The sequence below is a fragment of the Akebia trifoliata genome, unplaced genomic scaffold (genome assembly GCF_017979445.1).
Source record: "Akebia trifoliata isolate Shusen 1 unplaced genomic scaffold, ASM1797944v1 Contig00608_ERROPOS3031104, whole genome shotgun sequence".
In the NCBI taxonomy this organism is placed as follows: domain Eukaryota; kingdom Viridiplantae; phylum Streptophyta; class Magnoliopsida; order Ranunculales; family Lardizabalaceae; genus Akebia; species Akebia trifoliata.
Window position 1 is genome coordinate 679,856 of NW_028237131.1, and position 20,924 is coordinate 700,779.

General features: G+C 32.9%; 1 protein-coding gene across 1 annotated transcript; it reads left to right on the forward strand.

The window, feature by feature from the left end:
- Window positions 1-16,264: 16,264 nt before the first annotated feature.
- LOC147381269 (disease resistance RPP13-like protein 4) lies at window positions 16,265-20,924 on the forward strand. Its single transcript, XM_086430688.1, has 3 exons — window positions 16,265-17,292; window positions 17,380-17,806; window positions 20,721-20,924. The coding sequence occupies exons 1-3, from the start codon at window positions 16,265-16,267 to the stop codon at window positions 20,922-20,924; spliced, it is 1,659 nt and encodes a 552-aa protein (XP_086286814.1).

Here is a 20,924-nt window from a genome sequence, read left to right on the forward strand (position 1 = left end):
AAGAAACTGTCAAACCCTTTGACTGATAGCAACCATCTTAATACATTGCCTATACTCCCTACCAAGACAATGAGAAACTGAGACACAACAACCATCCACATTGACCATTTATAATCAGAAACTTCACATCGAAACTCCACTTTCTTAAGAACAAGGGACCGTAATGCAGCTTCTGATAGAACAATTGCACAAATTGTAGAAAGCATGCACATAATAAAGCAAACTGGGGAAGAAAGGAGTTTCAATTCAGGGTCGTGTCGATAGCTAGATGGATAAAATGACTTCATTCTATGCATCATACTTTCACTGTCAGAATTTTGTGGATCAAAGATTTTAAGTTCATCAGCAATGCTAGAAGAGGAAGAAATATATAAAGGGATATGAAAATTGAAAGCGAACCACAACACAACAAGCGATAGTAGCATGCAAGACATGATAATGATATGTTCTAAAATGAACGAGAAGATCACACCAGTGACAATCTGTATACAGATATTGACAACAACAGTTATTACGAAGATGCTCAAGGAGATCAAGTTTGAAAGGCGTTCAGAGTCACTCTGAGTTCCAAGAGAAAGGGTGAAAAAACTCATAGAAATACATATTAAGACAGTACCACTCAACTTAGATAATTGGTCTTGGGCAGAAGGCATTGGAGTAGTAAGATCAACCGGGAGTTTTGAAGCAATTGCAAGAAGGGTAAGTGTAACGGAGTTAAGTGAGAAAAATCGACATGGTATCCATGGCTTCCTATGACGCAATCCATGCGATATATCACAAATCATAAATATAACACATACCAAAGTACCTGCCGCTATGTATAGGCCAATTATTGGTATCGGGGAAGAATACTTGCCATCGTCCAACGTTACATTCAAACAAAATGGTTTTCCCATTTCTCCTTCTTTTGGTTTAGCTAACAAGTAATTTTGTTGTTCATCTTCTCCTCCCTTATAATCTGAATCCGGGTAAAGTAGTTTGCTTTCCTTCTTTCTTCTATGTCTTTTTCAGACCAAGAATCAAAGTGGATCCAATCAAACTCGTCCTTGTGTTGTACACCTCTTAAAGGGGATTCCTTTCAATAGGTGTACGTATTGCTGTCGATCGATTGGATTAGACAACAAAATCAATCTAATCTCATTAGATAACTTGGTTACTTTTTACAGTTGAAATTTAATTTTAGCTATGAAACCATGAGGTAATAAAAAATCACTTTTTTATTTTTATTTTAAAATTTTAATATAATTTTTCCATTTGGTGGACGAAACTTTTTAAATTTCTTTATTTTCCATGGTGATTGCTTACCTACTTCAATGTATAAATTATTTTCTTTTTCTGGCTTAATTATTGCCACTTGATCCGGTAGTTGTTCTTGTGCTTCATATTTATATTTAAGTCAAATTCAGTTATGAATTGATCAATGACACTCTTAGTACCCCAAAGTAGGCAATGGAAATATTGGCGCTAGGGCCGTTCATGGGTGGGTTCAAGCCGGGCTTGGCTATGCCCTAACCCAGTCTTAAAGTGATGAACTGTAATTTAAACCAGTCCTAAAATCCTATCAATCTTAAGTCGTCTGTGGCACCCTAATAAAAACTTAATGGGCTAAAGTTGGATTCAAGTCTTATAAAAATATTAAATTATGCATATTTTAAAGTCATTTGGATTCATCTAATACTACTTTTCATCAAAATATGGGTCCAATCTATATCTTAGTTGAAAGGATTTTCCCACACCATATGTTTGAAAGCATTCTCAATATTCTTTAACAAGTAATGAAAAAGTAGTATGGTCCCTATTCAGTGTTGGCCCCCCTCATAACCTCATTATAAAATAAATATTGTGCTAGTGTCCCAACCATATTATACAAAGTCAAGTACAGAAAGGTGTTTTAGTTACCATCCCAAATGAAGTTTAGAAAACATTTATAAAATATGGTTTGGTCACTAACTAATTTTTAGTTATATTCTGAGTTTCATCTCTGATGATATTTTTTTAGTTAGGGATAGTAATGGTTACAGTTATTCCATATATTTTGATATTGAAAATCAGATTTTTGAGATTAACAATGATCGGTCTTTTCAGAGTGAACTAGAATGTCTTTTCTATCTTAATAATGGATCTAAGACTGACAACCACTACTATGATCGTTACATGTATGATGCTGAAATCAGTATTGATAGTTGCATTTCAAGCGGTAGCAAAAATAACAATAATGACAATTACTTTATAGCTACATTTGTAATGAAGGTGAAAGCAGTCAAAGAATAAATAGTATTAGTTCCACCAACACAAATAAAAGTTTTTCAAAGTAATAATTTTTCTACCACAAATAGTTTTAAGAAATTATGTAAATGACCTTCTTTGAATCATGTTTATTTCACTAAAAACTAATAATATTCCTTTCTCCAATTGGACTTGGATCCAACTGCTGATCACAACATGAAAAAAACCTATATTTGATGGCCCAAGGCCGTCGAATTTTATAAAATTTGACAGATTGAGGTGTCGAATTTTTCATTGTCAATATTTTTTCCATAGACCAAAACTATCAAATTAATGGAGCATGGGAGAATGTTGTTGGCTCTTAGCCGTCGAATTGGGGAACATAAGAAATTTCAACGACCATGGACCATCAAAATTGGTTATAAAATTTATAGGCTTAGGCCTGTCAAATTTTCTTATCAAATTTTTCGATTTTCACTTGTCTAGGTCCAATCCAAGAAGAATGTGCCACACTGCCATGTATCTTGTAGGGTCGATAGCAATCCAACTTCTTGTTTCATAGGATCTAGATAGTCTATTTTATGATCAATTGAATCAAATTCAAGGCCCTAGGTCAAGTATTCAATTTTTCTTTTTTTTAAATGGAAGAAATATTATAGAGATAAGAAAAAATACACCCTTGAATTTCTTTATTTATTGCCACTTGCTCCGTTGATTGCTCACCTGCTTCAATTATAATTCTATAATCTATGTTTAGTCGGTGGAAACTAATCCTTCAATAAGATTCTTACTGTTTTCAAGTGACTAGATTATTAATATCCTCCTAGTTGGTCTTTGTGTGTATTAGGTGGAGGCACATTTGAATAAATAAGTTGAAAGATACCATCCCCACTCAAAAGTCATCAAAGCTTTTCTCATCTCATCTTTCCTCTCTGCATCTCTCCTATTCAGAAGAAATCCTAATCCATAGGCGACTGCGAAACAGGTACGAAACCAAAATCCTCTCTCTTAAAAATATATTATTATTATTATTGCGTTTAAGATTTTAAACTTCAAAGAAAAGTCTGAATCAGTGCAGGTAACTAATCCCACAATAGAGAGAAGACAAGAGAAGATATAAATTACCAAAACTCTTGTAAGTGGTTATATTTTCTTTCCATTTGTATGATGGTTTTTATCATTTCTTTTAATTTCCTTATTTTAATGGGTGGGTTGGGTTCCGTTGACGCAAGAAATAACACAAGATCAAAATCCAACTGTTGGTAGTTATTCTTGAGATAATTATCATAGGGATTTGCAAAAAATCCTAACCGTTGGATTATTTGATTAGTTAAGCGTATGTTGTTCTCTTTTTTTCTTTAATTTTTTGGGAAATTTTTTACTTACCTCTCTTGATAATGAACCATATTTAATACACTTCTCTCGATTGAAAATAAAAATGAGTTGCCTTATTGATCAAGGTCACCTAGTCAATCAATAAATGTACAGATCAAGTAGTCTATATAGTTGTCATGACTCATGTGGATTGCAAATAAGGTCTTTCATAGGAATCGTAGATTTGCATGCCTCGGGATACACAATTGCACTTCCCCATAAAAAGTGTATCCCGAGTGAATCGTGTATCCCGAGGGGTGTAGATCTACAATTCCCGAACATGTCACATCAAGGGTGTCGATTGAGTATGCCACATGGGTAAGTAAGGAATATTTTGCAAATTTCAATAGGAATATCAATAACCCTTTCACATCAATGCATACCACATGAGTAGTGGCACTTTAAAATCATATCCCTCATTGACACTTCACCATATTAAGAGTCCCAACTAGGATGTATATGAGAGGAGACAAAGGGGGATGGTGGTACTTATAGAATCTCCCACCACTGTAAACAATCAGTTCATTCAACTTTGATGAGTCAATTTTTCCGGAGACAAAATGTCGTGCTCTTATTATACTATACCACCAAAAGAGTCCTTACCTCTTTGCACAAGAGCGTCTCTAAAATTGAATCTTCATCTTTCTTATGTACGATCAAACAATAAGAATCTCAAATCTTGATTTTAGCACACTATAGTTGTTTTTAAGTGATGTAAGACATCTATAGTTCTAGTTAGAATCCTAAGTAGTTTCCTAATTCTAGTAGGATTTGTTTTATTTTCTAGTGATAATAGAATTTCTATTTTCATAGTTACTTTAGGAGTATTATTCTTCACTAGTTTCTAATTTGTTTTGAAGTTTCTACTTTTTCCTAAATTCGTTTTTAATCTTTAGGTTATAATTAGAAAAAAAATTTAAGTGTCCAAATTAAGTTATATTAAGTTTAGAAAGTCGGTATTATATTATAGATAGATTAAAAAGTTACTTTTTATAGTTTAAAAGATTTATAAATTATTATAGTGAAGTTATTTATATAAGGAGCTTAAAAAACAAAATTCAATGAAAAAAAAAATATCAATCACTTCACTTTTCTTTCTTAATTACTTTTTAGTTCTTTGAATTTTTGTTTTGATCGATAAGCTCAGTTTGGAGGATCCCTCCCTTTTATTCATTAAACTTGAACATAATTACACGAAAGATCTCCGGTTACAATGTTCATAAGATCTTGAGGTATTGAATCAATATACTCAATTACAAAAAAAAACTCATTCCCTAATCCAAAAACACCGCAAATGATGAACAAAATAAATTGAGGGAGAAAAAGAATTCCTTTTTCATTGTTTTCCTTCCATATTTATAAAAGAAGAAAGAAATCAATCCTACTCTAATTGGCATACTTACATAAAAGAAACCAATTCATATTCTAATTGCATACTTACTATAAATTGTAAATATTATTTATAGTAAGTCTAAAATAGTAAAATCTTAGTCATTTCTTAATTGGATTAAGAATCCTAATTACGTTAAGAATAATGTTGAAGTAACATTGTGAGGGACATCGTGGGAGACATTGTTGTGCATAGAACCATTGATGCTTTCATCAAGATCTCACTCGTATATCGATGAAAAACATCTATGATTCTAACACACATCCACGTCAGCCAATGTCCCCCACAATGTAACTCCACCACGACTGTTACGTTTATTACTCTCTTCTGCCACAACTTCAGCATCACGATCATGCTAGAGTTATTCGCGGTAAAATATTTTATAAATAGAAAGTCTAACTTTGACCATAATTTTAGATGGGTAAATGATGCCGAAATGCTTCCGCAAGTTACGCTTGTGGAATGAGCACTTGGGCGTTTTGCGGCGTAGCCCTCTGAGTCCTCTTTCCAATGCTTTTGGAATCGTCAAATTTTAAGTCCATATGATAAAGTTATACTTAAATTACTATAGGCTATGTATGTAGATTCTCCTAGATCATTCCCACATGCTCCAAGCTTAGCCAAAAAATTTGTTGTTCAATTTGTTTCGAGTCGTGCTAGAGTAAATCTTGATGAAAAGTATCTATGGTTCTAACACACATCCATGTCAGAAATGTCTCCCACTATGTACATTTTAATGTTACTTCAACATTACCCATTTGTTTCCTCACAATGGAAAACAAAACAACAATCTTGAACTGATCGTGTCGAAATCTGGATTTATGTAAACAATTCTTCATACCTCCAAGATAGGCTCATTACCTTATTCAAGCAATTAATGGAGTACATTAAGTCCAAACAAATCTAGATTGCTTTGATTTGATTTATTTTCTTTGAAGTTATTACTTGTTTATCAATAGAATCTATTGATTCACAAGTTTTCACTACATCATGAAGCCTCCTTTTTTATAGTGTAGTTTCAACAAGAAAACTAAAGGGCTATCGGTTTGGCTTTTAGGTGGATTGCCTACTTTGATGCTAATTATTAAGGGGTTTAGTCTAGTCTCACTAACGAAACAAGAACACATTAGCGTTTAAAACAAAGCTGAAAGCACAAGTGCACGATCTCTAAAGCGACAAGTTCATGTTTTACTTTATCAATCTCATCGAGATTCCCTTCGGGCATAATCTTAGTTCAGTATTTTCCTCGAGAGACAAACTACATTAACGATTCAATATTGGTTGGCGATCTAATTTCACTGATTAAAAGGATTAGTATCGACTCTTCAACATTTAATGTGAATTGATCATCAAACATGTCATGTCCAAAAATCCTAACACGCATCCCCATTGTAGATACGTGAGGTTGTAAATGGTTTTGACCTCATCTACGTGGGTTTAGGAGTCACCATCATCCAATGTTTAATGTGTGAATGGACACCATAGAAATAAGTTTTTAAAATATATTTTTTTGGTTTGCAACGACTCACTACAATGGAAAGGGGTCTACCTAAGAACTAGGTAAGGAAGTTTTGTTGAGGGATAAGAAAGGTATTAAGCACCTATCCCACCCTCAAGTGTTGGTTACCAAAGAATGGCAATAGTGAAATAGAAATTTGGTTTTTTTTATAGATATTTTTGAAGTAGAGGAGACGTGAGAAGTGAAGAGTCTAATGGACTATAGATCGGTCTCTAAAATCACAAAATAAAATCATTGAACTAGCCAAGGATGAAAGTTGTGCTTGTCGGACATTTTTTGTGGACTTGGGACTTGAGTGCAAATTCTCTTGGATTTCACTATTTTGGGTCCTTAAGTACTACTATACATTCATTTACTCACTTGGGAGTTATTTTTTGTTGGTTTAGTCCTTGGGACATACACAAATGGATACATTCTTGGCGGAACTTAAATCTTATGCATGAAGATGTGTTCCTATGAGACTATTTTTGTTGGCTTAAAAAATAGGTGTAGATCTAGGGAGACTTCCACCTTTGACTCTTAGTCCTTTTGAAATATAAAGAAAGTGGTGTGTGGTTATTGTGTATACATGAAATGTTCTCATTGGAACTTATTAATGGACTTATAAAAGAGAATATTACATCATAAAGAGGGATTATTCTCTTCCTCCATAACCATGAGAAAGAGTAGCTAAACTAGAAATTTAAGGGAAATTGAAATGAAAACTATACAAGAAATAAAATACTCACTAGATGTTTATTATGGACGTATAAGGGGAGATTACCTCCATAGAGGGTTACTCTCTGCCACCCAAGACATTTGAAACAAAAGTAATCTAGCTACAACTAAATTACTAGAAATTAAAATGGTCAAAATAAAAGAAAGGGGTAGTAGAAGTAGGGGATTAGAGAGAATTTATTACATAAACCAGAAATATAAGACTCTTCTCTTTTTTCTTCTTTCTTCTTCCTTCTTCTTTTTGGTATAGGTTTCTATGATGTATGAGACTAGATTTGGGCAGGGTTTGGGGGTACTAGAAAGCTTCAAGGAGAGAAAATGGCAGAATTTTGAGTCTTAGAATTGTCGATCTCTCAATGGCCTTAGATGGGTCCTCTATTTATGTGCTCTTAGGAGACCCTTGAGGATAAATTTGTCTAATTTCCTTAAGTTCCCAGTATTCACAAGAAAACTATCGTTGGGGGGATCCTTAATCATTTGAATGACATTTTTGGTAAAGTAATGTATTTTATGTTGCACACTAGTGAGTCGAAAAGGCAAGTCAGATTCTCGTATTATGATCTAATTTATGCACATCATGCCTAAACCAACACGATATTTCTATTACATCATATACAATTAAGGAATTTTGTGCACCGTTACAATCCACACACCATAGCATTTCACACACAAGAGTACAAATTTGTTGTGAAAAGTGTTTTGTGCTAAGCTGATGAACAGCTATGATTTTACCATGTGTCCTTAAAATCCAAAAGCTCTTAGCCGTTCAAAAATTCTCTCCTTAGAGTTTCTCTCCACCGACTAATCTAGTGTATTTTTATTTTTTTTAATACACATGGCATCATGCCATTGGTCAATCAACTTAGCACGGAAATTTTAAACAACTAATTCGTACTCCACAATGAAGGCATCTAGAATTACAAATTAAATTGAAAAAAAAAAATCATTAAAAAGGGATTCAACAATGGGAGGACAACATCCAGTTTTTACTAAATTAAGCACCTGAAAATTATGCAATCAATTACTAATATTGGATTTGAGGCATTGTTTTAAATCTCGGTATCGTCCTTGAACAAGACAAATAAACATAGTGACTCACATATGCAAAATCTCGCGAGAAAAACTAGATGACTCAAACGATATTGAAAATATCAGCCAAGTCAATAAAACTCATTCGTGTCAATCGGGATTTTTTATATTTTAATTAAAATAGTTAATTTAAAAAAAATTAAGCATTTAGTATATAAATAAAATATGATTTTATTACTAAACATCTTCTAATCTACCTTATTTTCTTAAAAAAATTATAATTCTTTTTATATAAATATTTATGAAAAAATAATTGTAACCTGAGTTAAATGGTTTCTCTCTTCCGAGACAACTCGGTCTCATTCATGAATGACACAAGACGTCAATATGAGTTTTGAAACCATGGTCTATAATAATTTCTTTTTTAAGAATTTAGTCTTCAGCCTCTAGATTCTAGTTCTTCAACATTCAAATCACTATAACAAATTAGGTACTTTCAATTTCATAGTTGTTTCATTTTGCGTCGAATTGGCTCATTTGAAACTAGATGACTCGACCAAGATAGTGTGAAATGATGATATTTGATTTATTATTTGTGATAATTACATGAACCTAATAGGGTTTATATAGAAACTAATAACAAACTCTATCAAATTAGATAACCACAATCAATTCAAATCTTTAACTAATCTACTATATCTAAATCTTCATTGATATGATTTGGTGTATCATTGTACACCTTATTACAACGCCCCTCAAACTAATGGTGATCAAGGATCAACTTTAGTTTGTTGAAAAATTAATAATTTCAAAGAGAAGGATGGTCAAAGAAGAGCCTTCAATGCTAATACGAGTTGAAAAAACAATGTTGATGTCGTTAAAATCCACGAAATCTGCTTAACTTGTTGTGGTTGTTTGCCTGAAAAAAAATGATGTATCTAAATCAAAGGAGCTAACCGCTCAACTCAAATGGGCCATGATTGATTTTGGCTAGACCGAAACCTGGCGGATTTTAATCCGAAAATGTGATTTCTAATGGGCTAGAAAAATGAGCTCTATGTCGGCTCCATGGGCTCAATCATTGGCAATGACCTCTATTGGGTCTTAAACATGAAAATGGGTCTCTATGGACCATAATGAGCTTGATCGTAAATGATTGAAAGGCTCATGTGGATCTAGGGAGCTTTGGGCAATATCAAACCAATAAGCATTTTTACTTACCCAAAAAAAAAAACACACATAAGCATTTTAAGCCAGAAAAATGGTCCTCATGTGTTTGGACTCAAACTTGGATGTTGCAATGGTTGTGGAATAGATTGTTGTATAAGTTGGGCTTTGGATTTGCTGTATACCATATACAAGACGTACCAAATCAGTCTTGCTTATATACCCATTATGATGTCTTGTCAGACCCCAAATTTTGAATCCAATGACCCGACTCAATATTTTGGTCCAATTCAAATATCTATAACCCAGGTGTGATTGACATGACATTTAATTTAATTTAAAAATATTAATTAGATTAAATTCAAATAAATATATAAATAAAGAGAAAAACAAACATATTAATCTCTAATAGCTAACTAGTTTTGAGATACCTACTGTTTTGAAAATTATAAATCGGTGTAGGAAATTCATATCAATATTCATAATATCAATTCGGAAACTTTAAGAAATATATTAATAATTTAAAAATGTATTCATGACTAATAAAAATACTAAACACCTCCAAATATGATAAAATCTATTTTTTTTATCTAACCTACTGATGTTCAATCAACTTACTAATTTGTAGGATTTTTAAAGAATTCGTTATAAATTGAAATAAAGAAATGTCATAGTCTATATTCAAGAGTAAAAATTAAGGATTATGAAAATAATAAATAAATACTGCACTATATGGTATTTTCAATGAGAATATGTTTTTTTTTTTTTTTAAATACCAAAACGGAGTAAAGATAGGTGAAAAACTCCACAACTTTCATGTTTTACATATTTTCAAAATATGAATAAAAATAGGTTTGATTGAAAATCAATAATATAGTATTTTATTATAGAAAATAATCATAAATTTTCATTAGTGATAAATATGTTTAAAATACCAAATGATCAAGGTAATTCCTAAAAAGATTCTTACAACTTCTCAAGCATATGAGAAGCCTATGATAAAAATTTCAAGTAAAAGGCTTATCTATGGAGATCATGAAAATTACAAAAATATAAACATCAAATGATCCACCAAAACTTTATTTATTCATCAAAACAAATTCTCCTTAAAAATATAGTCAATGCAAAAATCGTGACTCCAATTTAGAAAAAGAAATTATATCTTAAAATAAATAAAAGATAATAATTTCCTAAATTTTATTCTCCACTCCCATTACACTAATTTCCCAAGTAAACATAACTTGAAAATGTTAATCGCAAGGGTGAGTTTGATAAATCTAAAATATTTCATATAAAATTAATTAATCTAACTATATTTATTTACAAGACAATCAATGATGCAAAAAAAAAAAAAATGTGAATGCATGAGGTCTACACACCTAAACTGACTATTACTTGGGTTAGTCAATCGTTAACTATAATCCGATCAATTATCCGGCTTGGCCAACCGTTAGGTCATTTCTATACACAAAATGTTCTATACAGGATTTTATCACTTATATTTTTTTTCAATTACAACTTCCTCTCATCGTTATATGCAATGCATGATTATAATATAATTCACCACACTTTATGCACAAGTATGATCATTCAAGAATTAAATCACAAATCTATATTAACATTCAAAAGCATAATTATTTATGTAAATTTATTTGATATAATTCGTTTATAGAATACAAAAATTTTCTATTGATCTCATAATTATATTTTTAGTAGATCTAAAATTCAATTTCTATTAAAAGCTAAAGAAATTGTAATAAAGTATTTAGCTAATTTTTTTATATGAATTGTAAAAGATCCAACAAAACTCTCTTTACCAAAATCGCAATACTACTCAAATTAGGTTTTCTTTACAACAAGAAATTTGGATCCACCACTTTGTTTCCTACATTGTTTGATTCGTCTTATATGAAAACTGAATCGATTTTATTTTGAGTTTCATTTCTTAGGTCTTGATAAAACCTTCGTAAAAATCAAAAGGATTTCAATGATAAAACTAGATGATGACTAGTGTTAAAGAAACTTAAGAAAGTAAAATACTACAATGGGATTAGGGTTTTAGTATTTATAGTGTTAAAAGGATGTAACGGTCATTATTCAATTTGTTTTGTTTTAATTGAAAAGCCAACGTCCTGAATTTCGATTTTCGCAATCTTATAGTCTATTTCGGTGCGAATCTAATGGTATAATCGGTTTTATTAAATTCCAACTTTAAAAAAATCTCCAATATGTTGACCTACAAATTTCGTCGAGACATGTGTTTAAAAATCGAGGGCGTTACATGTCTTGTCTAGCAACTAAAATTGATTTTTTCTTCGCATTTTTTCTTTTCCTTCCTGGACTTGGCTAACCTAAAATGTTAGGAATCTTAAGAGGTAGGCTTTATCTCCAACAAGTAATCCTTTAAGAAATATTTGTTGAGGTGATACTTGGATGATCTTCAGGGAGGAATCATAGATCTGATCTTGTTGATTCGTGTGGAGCCAACTTTTTTTATCGTCTTCTTCTGATCTTAGATTTGCATGTGTACGTCTTTCACAATAGATATTTGAAGAAAGATCTGAACAAGAATAGGTGATCTTTTTATGTGTCGATGTAGGGATTTAGACGATAGAAGTTTTGAGTGCTCATGTGATGTTTGATGAAATATAAAAAAGAGATGAAATTCTATGAAATTGATGAATTGGATTCCGCCAACATATGACCACACCACCGGTGAAAGAACGACACAACGGGATTGGTGTGCTCATTGGAGCTTGAGCTTTCATACCATGTAAAATGCTAATATATGATTTATTTTTTATGATGATTACATGACCCAAATGGGGTTTATATAGACACTAGTAACAAACTCTAAGAGATTAAATAAACACAATTAGTTCAAATCTCTAACTAATCTATCATATTTAAATCTCCATAAATCTTCATAGATATGATTCTGTGTAATCATTGTACACATTATTACAATGCTTCACATCTAATACTCTAACCAATAATACAGATTCTTAAACCTCCTCCTTAGCATGGTTTCAAATCTTGTTCGAGGCCGAGATAACTTGCCCAAGCCATCTCGATGTCATTTAACAATATTTTGAAAATCTCATCTGATGGTAAAACTCGATTGAATCAATCAAGATTTTGTATATTTTAATTAAAATAATTAATTTTGTTAGAATTTTAATATTTATTATCAAAATTAAATATGAATTTATGATTAGACATATTCTAATATTCCCTTTTTCATAAAAACATTTATAAATTATTTCATATAAATATACACAAATAGATAAGAGAGCTACTATTCGTACCCCAACTTTTACTTATTACACTCCAATTAAAAATAAAAAAGATTAGTGTATGGTTGATAATAAGTAAAAGTTACGTTGGGATGTTAATAGAAGCTCTCTTATTGTAAACAACTGAAATTGTTTGAATGTGTTATAATGTTTTGTAATATTTAATTATAATTTGAGCCAAAACTTTGTTATATTTGAAACGTGTGTTTTAATTTAAGAAATTGGAGTGTAATAAGTAAAAGTTGGGATACCAATAGAAACTATCATAAATTGTAAACCAGAGTTAAATGCTTTATATCATCCAAGACAACATGAAAGAGATGCAACGTTAAAATGGCCAAAATCTTTGGCCAAGCACAATACAATTGTTAGATCTGCATAGATTTAACAGTGGAGATCGTTTAAAAACTAATCTTTTTTAAAGTTTAATTTAATTACATCCCCCCACCTCTCAAATTGTATTGCAAACCCCATACTTTTTCTCTCCCTTTGTCACATAACATGCACTATGTTCGCTCCCTCTCTCTTTACAATCCCCTGTTTCTTGATTTCCTAATTAATTTTTTTTTTTTCGATTTTTTTTTTCGCTTCAAGAGAGAAATTATGTGGATGATGAGAGGGAAATATAGAAAAGATAACAAGCACACATACATGTATTATTGTAATTACACAGAGAAACTTTAAACTTTACTAACAAAAATGTATACTTGTATTGTTGTAATTACATAGAGAAGTTTTACAAGAAAATGGCGGAAGCAGTTGTCAGTGTTCTAGTAGAAAAATTGCTTGAAAGTCTCTTAAATGAAGTGCGTCAAGTGCTTGAATTCCAAAAACAATTCAGGAAAATGCAAAAGGAGCTTCCTCACATGCAAAGCTTCCTCGAAGTCACAAATAACATGAGGATAAATGATCGAAAGGGACCTTTAAAAATTGTTGCAAGGGAACTAACAGAATTACTATATGAAGCTGAGAACATTACAGAAGATTGTGAGTTGTTTCTAAGACGACGACAAAGACGAAGACGAAAATAAAAGTTCATGTGTTGCATCTCTCTTTCATTATTAAAACATCATTATCAAATGGGAAAGAGATTGAGTGAAATAAATCAAGAAATAGGAGATCTTAGAGAGAAGATGAAAACTTACCTGCCTTCAACTGTCAATCTTCCAAGTGATGAACGTGCCGGAACTAGTCGACCGACAAGATATCCAATCATGGTGAATGATACTGAAATAGTAAGCCTAGCAGATGACGTGAAGAAAATTAAACAGTGGGTCATGGATGCAAGTGGACCCATGAGGATCATTGGGATTGTGGGGATGGGTAGAATAGGCAAAACGACCCTTGCTCAAAAGATAATGAATGATCTTCAATTGAGGGATTCCTTCGAATGTATCTTGCTTGCGACAGTTTCCCAAACTGTCAAATATGATGAATTAATCAAAAATCTTTTAAGAAAACTGAATGTGGAGAAGAATTTATCAGACATTGATGTCGGTGGTCTATTGGAAGAACTACGTTTTTTTTTTTTTTTTGCTAAGCAAGCAAGATGATTTATATTATATATGGGAAAATTTGTACATAGGGCAGACCCTAACGATTTACAATTCGAAGTTGAGGCAATTCAAGCTTATCTCCAGTATAAGCATGTTTAACATTAATAGGTAACTCCATTACTCGCATGAACTTCATCGACTGTTGACTATGAATTGCTGCTGCAGCAAGGGCGTCTGCAACAACATTTGCCTCTCTCCAAACATGAGTTACTCTGACTTCGATTTTCGATAGCATTGTCCGTGCCTTATATATCCATTCGTCTAGTTTCCAAGAGACTACATGACTTGCAAGACCCCTCACTATGATAGCTGAATCCATTTCAACAATAATTTTTTTACCAACTAAATCAAAGCTCTCCAATGCAACTACCAATGCACGGATTTCAGCTACATTGTTTGTCGCTTCTCCGAAAACCCAGTGCCCTGCTGCCACAAGTTCTCCATGATCATCACGTAGAATAGCACCACCTCCTGAAATACCTGGGTTACCTCTTGCCGCACCGTCAGTATTAAGTTTAAACCAGCCAGCTGGCGGTTTTTCCCAGCAGACTTTGACTATACGTCTTTGAGGAATCGTTCTCCTATGTATACCTATAGCTTGAAGCTTTTTGATTTCATCATCTGAGGAAGGATATTTGAAAATCTGATGATCTTCTAGTTCTTTTAGCCATTTCAAACAGCTGAATATAACTCCCTGGACAGAGGCCTTCTTGTTCTCAAAGATACATTTATTCCTAGTGATCCAAATGTTCCAGCATACTACCCATGGAATCATTCCATTGGCATTTCCAAATTGAGAATTTTTCGATAGGCCCCAATTAAGAAGTAATCCAGGCGTCATAATTCTGACTTGCTCATCTAGAAGGTGGCAGCTAAAAAAATTCCACACCTTTATAGAAAAAGAACATTTATAGAAAAGGTGTTCAACAGTTTCTTCATCATCTTCACAGCATGGACATCTTGACGCCATGGAGAAACCCCATTTTTTTCGGATCCAATCCACCGGACATGCTTTATGATAGATCTTCCACGCCAAAGTCTTCATCTTGGTGGGTACCTGAGCCTTCCAGATTGCTTTGCAGATATGAGATACATTACCCCTTTCTCTCACTGATTCCCATGCCGAACGGGACGAAAACAACCCAGATTTTGACGGCTTCCAGATTGTTCTATCAAAACTTGTTTGCTGAAGATTAGAAGCAATAATCTCTTCCACTGCATTGCCATCTTGAATTAGGTCTCTAAGTTTAGAAACATTCCAGCCCACATGACTCCATACCTCCTTCACCATAATTTGTTTATTTTCATCTGGGTAGGAATCGATCAACGGAACTGAACCTCTCCAGTTGTGTAGGAAGAGAGAAGTCGTCGCACCGTCTCCAATCAAATTTTTTGAAAGTCTAATTGTTGGATGAAGAAAATTTCGAAAAGTTCTCCAAATCTTGGAGCCCCTCGTTTTTGACGGAGTCCACCAATTTCCATCCTTGACATACTTCTTCTTAAGGTAGTCTATCCACAACCCTTTCTCATTTACCAATCTCCAGCATGTTTTCGTTAAACCTGTTTTATGGATCTCAGCAAGAGTTTTAATACCTAGCCCACCTTCTAGCTTAGGTTTACATACTTTATGCCAAGCAACAAGATGATTTTTCCTTTTACCCTCAGTACTACCCCAAAAGAATTTAGCAAAGCTCGACTCCAAAGAATCTGAAATATACTTTGGAATGGGTAGAATTGAAATTAGGTACACTGGAATGGAAGTGAGTACATGTGAAAGTAAGGTTAAACGACCACCTTCAGATAGAAGATTGGACTTCCAACCCATCATCTTCCTCGAGATCTTGGAAACCAAGCCCCTACACATTTCTCTCGTAACTCTTCCAGTAAACAGCGGAACACCCAAATAATTGGTTGGTAAAGAGCCCTTTGGAAAACCCAGAATTGTTTTAACAAGGGTGGTTGTGTTATTGTTACAACAAGGAATGCAGTAATGGTACGATCAATGGGGACCATTGAGAAGCACATACATTGTCCAAAAGTTCTTTCCAATGGAGACGATTGGTTATTATTCACCAAAACAGCATTTGCAAACGATGGCGGTCAATGCCCAAATCCAAAAATAGAGCACATCGGCAAGGAGATAGTTTCTCAATGTAAAGGGCTTCCTTTGGCAATCAGAGTTGTTGGTGGGGTGTTGATAGGGAAAGGGGATTCTGTCCACGAGTGGAAACGAATATCTATGCATCTAAAGCAAGTGTTGGCGGTCCAAGATGAGTTGATTTTTTCTCCATTGCAGTTAAGTTATGAAGAGCTTCCTAAACTTTTGAAGCCTTGTATGTTGTATTTCGCTGCATTCCCAAAAGATTATGAGATAAGTGTTTTTGATATAGTTTGGTGGTGGATAGGTGAGGGCTTTGTTCGACAAAGGGATGGAAGGACTGTTGAGGAGATTGGATTAGAATACCTTGATGAATTAATTGGCCGTAATTTAATATTAGGTGTAGAGAAAGACAACTATGGAGCAAGATTTACAAGCTATGGAGTCCATGATATGGTACGCGACATGATTATAAAGATTGCCAAGGATGAAAATTTTTGGGGATTGGATGACAGGGGCATGCTAACTTGTACAAACGATTCACGTCGACTACATGTTGAGAATTCAAAGATTGATCAAATTAATTCCCAATTGTTGCGGACCATGATCGGGATTGATTTGTGTGAAGAGGAGTTTGCATCAAATGTTGGACTCAAATTACCGCAATTAAAATGGTTGAGGATTTTACACATAAGTTTCAACACCCATAACATTTTAGAGAATGTCTCTTCCAAGGTGAATTGGTGGAGTGAGATAGGATCTTTGTCACATCTAATTTGTCTCACAATAGTAAGGTCGCGTTTATATGAACTCCCGGATTCTATAGAAAATCTTCAAAACCTTCGATCTCTTGTTCTACGTGACTGTGAGAATTTAAAAAGGCTTCCTAGACAGGTGACAACTTTGGAAAAACTAACCAAGTAACTTTTAATTGAATGTGAACAAATAGAGTATCTACCCGGTGGGGTTGGAAAGCTAACAAACCTTGATGAACTTTGGGGGTTTAGGTTTGCAAATTCCAATGTTGAAGATGGGTGTCACCTTTCTAACTTGAAAAAGTTGACGCTACTTAAAAAACTCAAGATTACCATTGATTCAAAAGATCATTTAAAAGAAGAGGAGCTGAAAGTCTTATCTGAGTTTGTACAACTGGAGATTTTAATTGTAGAATTCAAAAATGGGATAGGTGAGCAAATCATAAGGAAAGTTGATTATGAGATTCCTCGTCTTCAGAAGCTTCAGGAACTAGAATTCGTAGAGTATCCAGGAGAAACGACACCAGCATGGATCAATCCAACTACTCTTTCAAATTCGCAACGACTCTTTATATGTTCTTCAGAAAATATTACTGGAATGAGTTCAAAGTTGTTTGGTGTTGAAAATGTGGTTTGGGAATTAGAGAACTTAATCTTGAATGATCTACCAAACTTGCAGGTAGATTGGCTTAGGATGAAAAAGGCAATGCCATTCTTAAGACAACTTGAAGTTGATAATTGTGACAAACTCACGTCACCTCCTTGGAGCTATGATGATGGCACTTGGACAAAAGAAGAAGAGCATGAAGAAGAAGAAGAAAGTAGGCTATGAAGATGACTGGGCCAGCATGTCCCTTTAGATATTTATTTGTGTGTGTCTGTTTGAGCAGATGACTTACTTCGTTGTATTATCCCATTTTTATCATTTGTTATTCTTATTTATATGTGGTAATGCTATTGTTCTTCTCTTTCTCTCTTTTGTTAATTATGATAAAAAGTTATTTTTACTTCTTTAAATTTTATTTTATTTTATTTTATAACCAAGATAGTCTTACTAAATTAGCATGATTTCAAATCATACTAATGGTCGTTGAGTTCACTTTGTGGTATCCAAATACGTGATTTGATGCCACAACTAGACGGTTGTAAAGGACATAATTCTATGAAGTTAAATTTTTTTTTTCAAAGTTAACTTTTACCGTTCAATTTTTATTGTAATTTTGGGAGTTCAGTTGCCGTCCATTTTCAAAACCTTGGATCAAGCCCAATTTTTTGTATTATTATTAAAATGAAAAAATTGGATATGTGTTTTTCAATGAAATCTAGAGGACTGTCATATTGGATTGCCAAAGTGATAATTTGATTGGGCTCAATAACCCTTAGAAAGATGGATATAGGTGAATGCCCATTCAATTGAAAGCAAAACATTTAAGGGTACTTATGATTGCACATGAAACGATTTTTATGAAGAATGCCATTTTCTAGTGTATGATTGTGTATTTTTCCCAACATTCATTTTTTCCACCCAAAGGAATTAGTAGGAAAATTATTTCCCGACCTCATTATTCTCTCGTGATTGCCCCCACCCCCAAAATTAAAATCCTACTCTCTTTTTTCTTGACATTTTATTCAGTACTATCACTCTAAATTCCATAAAATTCATTTTCATCATGATCACTTAAAAAAAATTCCTTACTATCATATACAATGTAATTGGTCATCCGAATTAAGAATCTACTAAAGCGAAATTCAACAACGTACAATGATCTAGAACGTTTAAATACTTGTATTCTTTTCAGAACTAAAAATAGGTCTAGAGTCACGAAGAAAAAAGTTATCCCTTTTAATGATTAATCACTTGATGAATTTATTTCTCAATCAAAGAGATTGCTCTCAATTGGGGTTCAATGGTCATTATAAATTGGACGAGCAAAAATGTTCATTGCATGTGAGATATGACTTATACATACCATATTGTATATAAAAAGATTCGGGGGTTTTAGTGATTCGGGCTCCTAACATTCACAAGTTACGAGTTTGGGCTTGATCTCTTTAGAATTGGCAGTTTACCTTTCAAAATTGCCACATCAACAAAAAAGTAAATTCTATACCGAAACTACCCTTTAACCATTCTAACACTAAACATGGTACCGTCTTCCGTTGCAAGTATAATGATTACACTTTTCATATTAAAAATAATAAATTCTCACTGTCTTTTTTCTTGTTCTATATATATTGCAGACCAAAAAAATGAAGAACACATTTCTGAGGTTCGAACTGAGATCAAAAGAAGAAGACTACATAAATTCAAGATGGAGATATTGAAAATTCAAAGAAGAAGAATATGTAAGTGGAGATGAAGAAGAAGAAATTCATATGAAAAAGAAGATTTAATATTATTTTTTTGAAAATAGAAAAGCGCCTATTTACAGAGATTTATTTTATTTATACTGTAGTGTAAACATTTTATAAAGAGGCACATTATTTCACGTTATTCATTTGAACAGAGGGGTGTTATTTATTGACGTGTTTTCAAATCATTAAACATCATATCATATTTGACACATGTAGTCAAATCCCCAAACACGTCAGATTAATTTTGAATTAAATTTGAATCTTTTTCATAATAGTGCCCTTGCATTTGTGTCAACGTGTGGTAGTCATCCTTATTGACCATGGTCAAGGGATTAATATGGGTATTATAAATATAGTAACGAGGTCTTTTTAAATTTTTTATTAAATTACAATTAATGTTTGCGAAGTACTTCTAGTTCTTGAGGCCCTAATACTAGGTCATCTTCTTTACGAAGTACTGTATTCAAACACATTCCTCAGGACAAGAAGTGGCTAAGGAGGATGGAAATTGAAGATGCTCTTAAGGGCCATATCTCCAATGAAGTGTTTGTTAAGTTGTCTATGTTGTATGTTTTAACTGACTTTTTGTTGATAAATACAAGTAATTCGATTAGTTGAGAGTATGTTCACCTTACTAACGACATGGTGAAATTAACAACTATCCATGGGGAATGATTTTTTTTTATTTGCTAACTTCGATTGAAAATATCGTAAGGCAAATAAATAAAGATGTTTATAACATTTTCAAATGCATTATAACCTTATAGGTTTGTTAACTTATTTTTATTAATTTTGTACAAAAAATACTTATCATTTTGTGTGATTTTTATTAGTTTATTTTATTATATATTTTGTGTAGATTTGGGCATTCGAGCATGTGTTGGCGCTAATTCCGAAACTTATAAACATCAACTTCCCACGTATATACTAAAATGGCGACCACATAAGTTTCAGAGGGGTTCTATTATGTGAATTTTTTTGAAAGTACTAAGGTATGTGATTTATTAATTATAATAAAAATTAAATTGATTTTAAGTTAAGCTATATTAAATTGATTAATTTTCAAATTTCATACTTGTAGGCAGTAGTGAGTCTTTGGATTTCAAAAAATAGAAAGTGGGAAGGGGGTTATAGCAGATTTGCTAAATGTATATCATATAGTAGCGTTAAACACTTTTAAAAATAATAATATCTTCTGTATTGTAGTACTGGTATGTTTTTGTGTCATATGATGTTAGGCCCCGAAAGATATTGATGAGGAGGAGGAGGAAGAGGAAGAGGGCGAAGATAGTAGGGCTAAGAAGATGAATTCTTATAGTGATTTGGTGAAGAGAATGAATGAGTATGAGATGAAGATTGATAAAATCTTTAATGAAATAAATTTATTGATAGTGAAAAAGAAGAACATGTGCAATGAGAAGGTCTATCAGACATGCTACTAG